The 6,954-nt window shown below is 32.9% G+C and overlaps 1 protein-coding gene across 1 annotated transcript; it reads left to right on the forward strand.

The window, feature by feature from the left end:
- Positions 1–3,681: 3,681 nt before the first annotated feature.
- On the forward strand, positions 3,682–5,052 carry LOC105117592 (lignin-forming anionic peroxidase-like). The gene is made up of 4 exons (XM_011015319.1): positions 3,682–3,957; positions 4,045–4,236; positions 4,322–4,487; positions 4,604–5,052. Exons 1-4 carry the CDS (start codon positions 3,742–3,744, stop codon positions 4,996–4,998), a joined length of 969 nt encoding a protein of 322 aa, XP_011013621.1. The 5' UTR covers positions 3,682–3,741; the 3' UTR covers positions 4,999–5,052.
- The last annotated feature ends 1,902 nt before the right edge of the window (positions 5,053–6,954 follow it).

The raw sequence follows: 6,954 nt of genomic DNA on the forward strand, positions 1-6,954 counted from the left end.
TGTTATTCTTCTATTGTATGTGGATGATATGTTGATTGTTGGCCATGATGCTAAGAAGATTCAGATGTTGAAGGAAGAGTTGAGCAAGTCTTTTGCAATGAAAGACTTAGGACCGACAAAACAGATTCTTGGTATGAAGATCACACGTGATAGGAAGAAAGGGAAACTTTGGCTATCTCGGGAGAGATATGTTCAAAAGGTACTTAAGAGATTCAACATGAGCAACTTCAAACCTGTTTGTTCTCCACTTGCAAGCCACTTTAAACTAAGTTCTAAGCAGTGTATTATTTAATTGAATTCAATAATGATTCACGTCATTCAAGTATTCGTTATTTAATTGAATTCAATAATGATTCAATCTTTTTTATAAGCGTAATTAAGCAAGTGGTTATTTTAATTCTGAGTGAATGGAATGGAATAATTTAAGCTAATGGTTTTGTGTTTTACTTTTATTTTGTTGTTACAAGTATCATAACCCAATTTCAAGTTTTTTCTAAAGTTATCTTTTCCTTTTTTTTAAAAAAAAAAACAAATTAATAAAAATTTCATGGAAAACCAATATGAAATTTTGGACAAAATTGAGAGTTCAATTGCACTCCATTGCATCAAGATTGAAAGATAATGCAAATTTAAGATTAAATCAAATGATTATTATATAAATTTATATAAAAATTAAGTCAGATGACTTAATTAAAATTTTAATAAATCAATTTAATTTAATTATGGATATAATTAAAGGTTTATTAAAACTTTATAATCAATTTGAGTCAAATTCAAATAATTAATTAAGTGCAAGGCTTTTAATAGGTCAAATTCATTTTATTAAGGACTTAATTGGTGAAAAATTAATTCTGAAAGCTTAATTTACGTTTAATTGAGTAGATTAAAATTTTAAAGGAACAAATTTAATTTTTCCAAACCCAAGTAAATGAAATTAGGGATGAAATTGCAATAAAATCAAAGTTTTTTTTGGGGGGTCAATTATGGATCAAATTAATGAAATTCAAGGCCAAGAATCTTTTTGCAAAGGGCATGTGAATTCGGGGACCCAATTCAATTGAAAACAAGGATAAAATTGAAGAGATTAAAAGTTTGAAGGTCAATTAAGAATGAAATTGAAAATATTCAAGAGTAAGGACCAAGTTGAAAGAGGTGCTAAACTTAGAGGGTTACTTTAAAACTTGATAAGGGTGAAATTGAATTGATTCTTTTGAAATCAAAACTCAATTAAAGACCTGATTGAATAAATCCAAAGGTTAAAAGGCTAAAATTGAAAGAGATGTTTTTTTTTAAACCTAATTTAACCTTAAATGACAAAACAATATTGTTTCATTTAAATGAAATAATGTGTTTTGATAAGGAGAAAAAAATAATATAGTGTTAGACGACGCATCGTTTGACACTGTTCATCATCTTCTTCCTTTCTACTAGAAAAGCTACTCGAATTGCTACTTTTTAGAGGCATTTAAATGCCTCATCTATTTAACAAACAAAACAAACAAGCCATTACTCTTACAGCTCAACATTGTACTACACCCCAGCTTGATTCCCACCATATGGCCGTCTTTGTAGCTGCTGCGGCGTGGCCCCAAAGACAACTACCTGATTAGCTTGTGTAACCCAATTTTAACAACATGGGATGATGAATTTTGGCCAACAATTAAGATTCTTACCATTTGAATTAAGGGTCATGATTCATGACAGATAAACACTCCATGCCTCTCTTTCAACCTCTATAAATAGTGGTAAAATCCATTGAGAAAAGAAGGAGAGACTGAAGCACAAACCTACCCCTTGCACCAACTTTTCTTTAAAAAGAAAAAAAAAGCAGAAAAGAACACATCCATCACTCTTTCTCTCATTTTTTCAAAGACACAAAAACAACCACCCCTGTCCCAACCCTAACATCACATTTTCCAGCCTCTTCCTTCTGACTTTCCATCATCTCCATTTGCACTAACAAAAAAATGAAAACAACCTATATACCATTCATAGCTTCTTTAGCTCCCACAACCTCCATTAGCAAACCACCACACCACATCTGAAGTTCCATTAGCTAGCCGACATACCCATCCAGCCTAGGTAAGCCTCTTCCTGCTCTTTATCTTCTTACAATGCATGTTAATACATGTCGGTAATGTGAAGTGAAGAAATAATTCACATTACTAGCATTTGCCAACCGTTACTGGGTTGGCATAGTGGTGGCTAAATAATGGGCTAAGCCTTTGCTTCAGCCAAGCCTGCGTGGCTAGGTTGGATCTAGCTCACACATAAAAAACAACTTCTGGGTTTTTGAGATAGCCTAGATTCTACACGACCCAGTAGCTTAAACTCGCCGGAGAAGCGAGTTCCTGCACCAACGCCGGCTATGGATAAGGCGGGGCACACTGCCATTGCTGGTTTAGATATTAGACAGGTAGATTAAAAAGAGTGGGAGGTTTTGCATAAAGAGCTGAGATATCTGTGGTAGGAAGGTACAAACCCGGGCAGCTTGAGTGCATTTGTTGCTTTGCTTGTACGGCTATTTCTGGACAAACTACATATGAGTCCTCCAATTTCAACCTGAGTCACATTGTTCTCCCATTAAAATCTTGCTCTTTTAGCTATGACATTGGTACTGACAACACAAGAAAAAACATTGGTTTTGTATCATGTCCGAGCATTGCTTTAGGTCAACTAGTTTAGAAAATAACTATATATCTTTTTTTTTCATTTGGAGGGTTTTTTTTTTTAACAGATCAACAAATTGAGATTCGCAACTTCAGCGATCATGTACTTTTCTAGATTGAGATTGGAAATTTCAATTGTGTGCTAGATTTCCATGAAGTGAACGCTTTTTTTTTTTTTTTTTCCTATTGGAGAAGTCAGCCAATCCTCAATATTTTAATCCCATGTCTCTAAAATAATAATACAAACAAAAAATTATTTAGAGAATTGTCTCTTCTTCGTTTAGACCAACCAAATCAACTTTTGCTTAAATTGTTAGAAGAAATAATAATGCGTTTCGTAGACCAATGCAACAAAAATAAGATTTCTTCAGTTTTATTTATTTTTAATTACTTTTGATGATGGCAAGTGGGCTCTTTATCTTCCTTGTGTTTGATTTTGAGATGTGATAATTTTTTTTAAAGAAATGCAATACCTTTTAAGCAAAAATTACATCTTTAAAAGCTAAAAAACCATGTTTTACCCATGAAAAGCATAAGCTACCTTCCATCCAAACACATAATAAAATCTTGATGGTCCTCTTAGCAATATATTTATGTAATACGGGAGGTCAAATAATATAAGAATTTTGCATGTGAAAGCTGAAGATGCCACAATTTATAAGAACAAAGAAAGTAAGATTATTCTAGCAGTTTTATTTATTTATTTCAAAAAAAAATATTGGTAAAGGGATCAATGAAACTATAAGAAAAGTACTCCTGGAAAAGTACCATGGTAGCCAATCGCTTTGGATGACTCTTCCATAGGATCTGGTAAGCAAAATTAAATGCTGAGAGAAAGAAAGTAAACCCTAGAAATTTTCAGGGTCGGATGTCTTGTCTTACTGTTACTACTTTTGAAAGAGTCTTCTAAAGAAGTCATTATCTTAGGGACACAGCCATACCAACGGGCAGTCTATAAGTATAGAGGAACTGAGGCTTATGCCATTCACATCCTCATTCGCTAGTAGATTTCTTTAGCTTCGGCACCATTTTCTACCACTTGATTTTCAATACATTTTGCACAGCATACGAAATGGTTTCTCGTTTATCTTTAGCTTGTGTTGTTTTTTCATTATTCTTGATTTCCTCATGCTTGCCATGCCAAGCACAACTGTCTTCAAACTTCTATGACAGCGCATGTCCGAATGCACTGACCACAATTCGTACTGCTATTCGGAGAGCTGTCTCGAGTGATCGCAGAATGGCAGCATCCCTTATTCGTCTTCACTTCCATGATTGCTTTGTTCAAGTAAATTACTCGATCTCTACAACATTAATACTGCACAGACAGATTTATTTCAGTCTGGAACTGATATATATGTTTGCTATATTGCAGGGTTGTGATGCTTCAATCATGCTTGACAATTCTCCTTCAATAGATAGCGAGAAATTCTCATTCAGCAATAACAATTCAATCCGGGGATTTGAAGTCATTGATGAAGCCAAGGCTCGAGTGGAGAGCATATGTCCTGGAGTTGTTTCGTGTGCTGACATCGCTGCTGTAGCAGCCCGTGATGCATCTGTTGCTGTGAGTAACGCATTCCCTGCTTGGAAAGCTTCTCATTCAGACGTGATCAATCTAGTTATATGTTCGGTTTCTATCTATAATACAGGTTGGTGGACCCTCATGGACAGTGAGACTTGGAAGAAGGGACTCCACCACAGCAAGCCAAAGCCTAGCTGACAGCGATATTCCTAGAACTACAACTAGCCTTGTAAACCTAATTGACATGTTCAATGGAAAAGGTTTGAGTGAAAGAGATATGGTTGCCCTTTCAGGTGTGTGCCTAAATAAGAACTTGAACAGTTCCAACAATTTTCTAGGGCTAAACATATATCTAAACCCCCGAATGTATTGCTGTCAAAGTTTGACTAAAGATTTCATTTTGATACAGGATCACATACAATAGGCCAAGCAAGATGCGTGACCTTCCGAGGCAGAATATATGACAATTCAAGTGATATTGATGCTGGTTTCGCTAGCACCAGAAGACGCAATTGTCCATCTGCTTCCGGTGACGGAAATAATAATCTTGCTCCACTTGATTTGGTGACACCCAATTCTTTCGATAACAATTACTTCAGGAACCTCATTCAAAGGAGGGGACTTCTTCAATCAGACCAAGTGCTCTTTAGTGGTCAATCTACAGACAGCATAGTCACCGAGTACAGCAGGAACCCTTCACTTTTTAGTTCTGATTTTGCCGCTGCCATGTTAAGGATGGGAGACATAGAACCACTGACTGGTTCTCAAGGAGAGATACGAAGGGTTTGCAGTGTTGTTAATTGATTCGCTGAACAACCATTCAAATTCAAGATTTTTTCCTCATTTGATTCTTAAAATAAATAGTGGCTTCAGCAAGATATAATCTACTCGAAGCAACCCAATAGTCATTCAAGTAGTCGTTATTTAATTGAATTCAATAGTGATTCAATCTTTTTTATACGTGTAATTAAGCAAGAGCTTATTTAAGTGTTTATTTTAATTCTAAGTGAATGGAATGGAATAAATAAAGCTAATGGTTTTGTGTTTTGTTTTTATTTTGTTGTTGTAAGTCTCATAATCCAATTTCAACTTTTTCCTAATTTTTTTAAAATAAAAAATCTAGCAATTTTGCTAGAGCAGGCTAAGAAGAGTTTTAAATGCATAGAGAAATCAATGTGGAAATTTGGATAAAATTAAGAGCCTAATTGTACTTCATTACACTCAAGATTAAAATATAATGCAAATTTAAGATTAAATCAAATGATTATCCGATGGATTTGAAAGTTTGAGGATATAATTATGTTTTTGATATGCCAATTTGATTTAATCATGAATCCAATTAAAGGTTTAATTAAATTTTATAATTAATTTGAGTTAAATTAAAAGAATTAATTAAGTGTAAGGACTTAATTAGGCTTTTAATTGGTCAAATTAATGTTATTAGGGACTTAATTTGTGAAAACTTAAGTTTAAAAGCTTAATTTTGGTTTAATTGAAAAAATTAAAATTTTAAAGAGCCAAATTTAATTTTTCCAAACCCAATTAGGTGAAATCAGGGATGAAATTGCAAGAAAATTAAAGTTTAAGGGTTAATTAAAGGCTAATTGAAAAAATTCAAGATCAAAGACCTTTTTTCAAAGGGCATGTGAATTTAAGGACCCAATTCAATAGTAAACAGGGATAAAATTAAAGAAATTAGAAGTTTGAAGGTCAATTATGGATAAAATTAAAAATATTTAAGACTAAAGACCAAGTTGAAAGAGGTACTAAACTCAGAGAGTTACTTTAAAACTTGGTAGTAAAAATTGAATTGATTCTTGAATTAAAAATTCAATTAAGGACATGATTGAATAAATTCAAAGGTTAAGGGGCTGGAATTGAAAAAAGAGTTTTTTTTAAAACCTAATTCAACCCTAAATGTCAAAACGATGCCGTTTCATTTAAATAAAACAATGCATTCTGGTAAGGAAAAAAATTAATATAATGCCGACGACGCCTCATTTGGCACTCTTTATCATCCTTTTCATTTACACTAAAAAAGTTTATTGAGTGACTATTTTTTAGAGGTATTAATATGACCAAAAAATTAATATTTTCTCCTAAGTGCAGTAGTGTCAAAGTAATAAATAACCCGGCAAGACTAGTGTCGAACCACAAGGAGGTTAATTATATAAATTATAAATAATAACAATAACAACAATAATACTAGTAATAGTAGTAGTAGTAATAATAATAATAATAATAATAATAATAATAAAGAATAAATTAAAGAGGACTTTGAGATTGTAAGATTAATATAAGGATTAAACAATAATAAAAACAAATGTTAAGGTTAGAGGATTTACTAATGGTATTTCAAACAAGTATAATATAAACTCTTTTTATTATTCAACTGAAAACCACACACAAAGGGGGTTCCAATTGGATTATAGCTAAAGTAAATTCATAGCCAACATACATTAATTCTGTGTTTCAACATAATTTTTAAAACAGGAATAGAGCTTATAGTCTTACAATTCCCTTGAATAAAAGCCATGTTAGGTTTTGCCTTTGTCTAAAATTATTAACTCTGCAAACAGACAGAAAACCTTGTTAACAAATTTAGCTAATAATTAATCTAATGGCTCAACTCTTAATTAAAAATGATGAACCGCAGCAGTTACTGGAAATATCCTATCATTCTACCCTGACCAAGAAATTTCGACGAGTGTAACCTGATGGGGATAGATATATGTTTCTACTCCTCGGATTTGTACACCC

This window comes from Populus euphratica, unplaced genomic scaffold (genome assembly GCF_000495115.2).
Source record: "Populus euphratica unplaced genomic scaffold, PopEup_1.0 scaffold1428.1, whole genome shotgun sequence".
Classification (NCBI taxonomy): Eukaryota; Viridiplantae; Streptophyta; class Magnoliopsida; order Malpighiales; family Salicaceae; genus Populus; species Populus euphratica.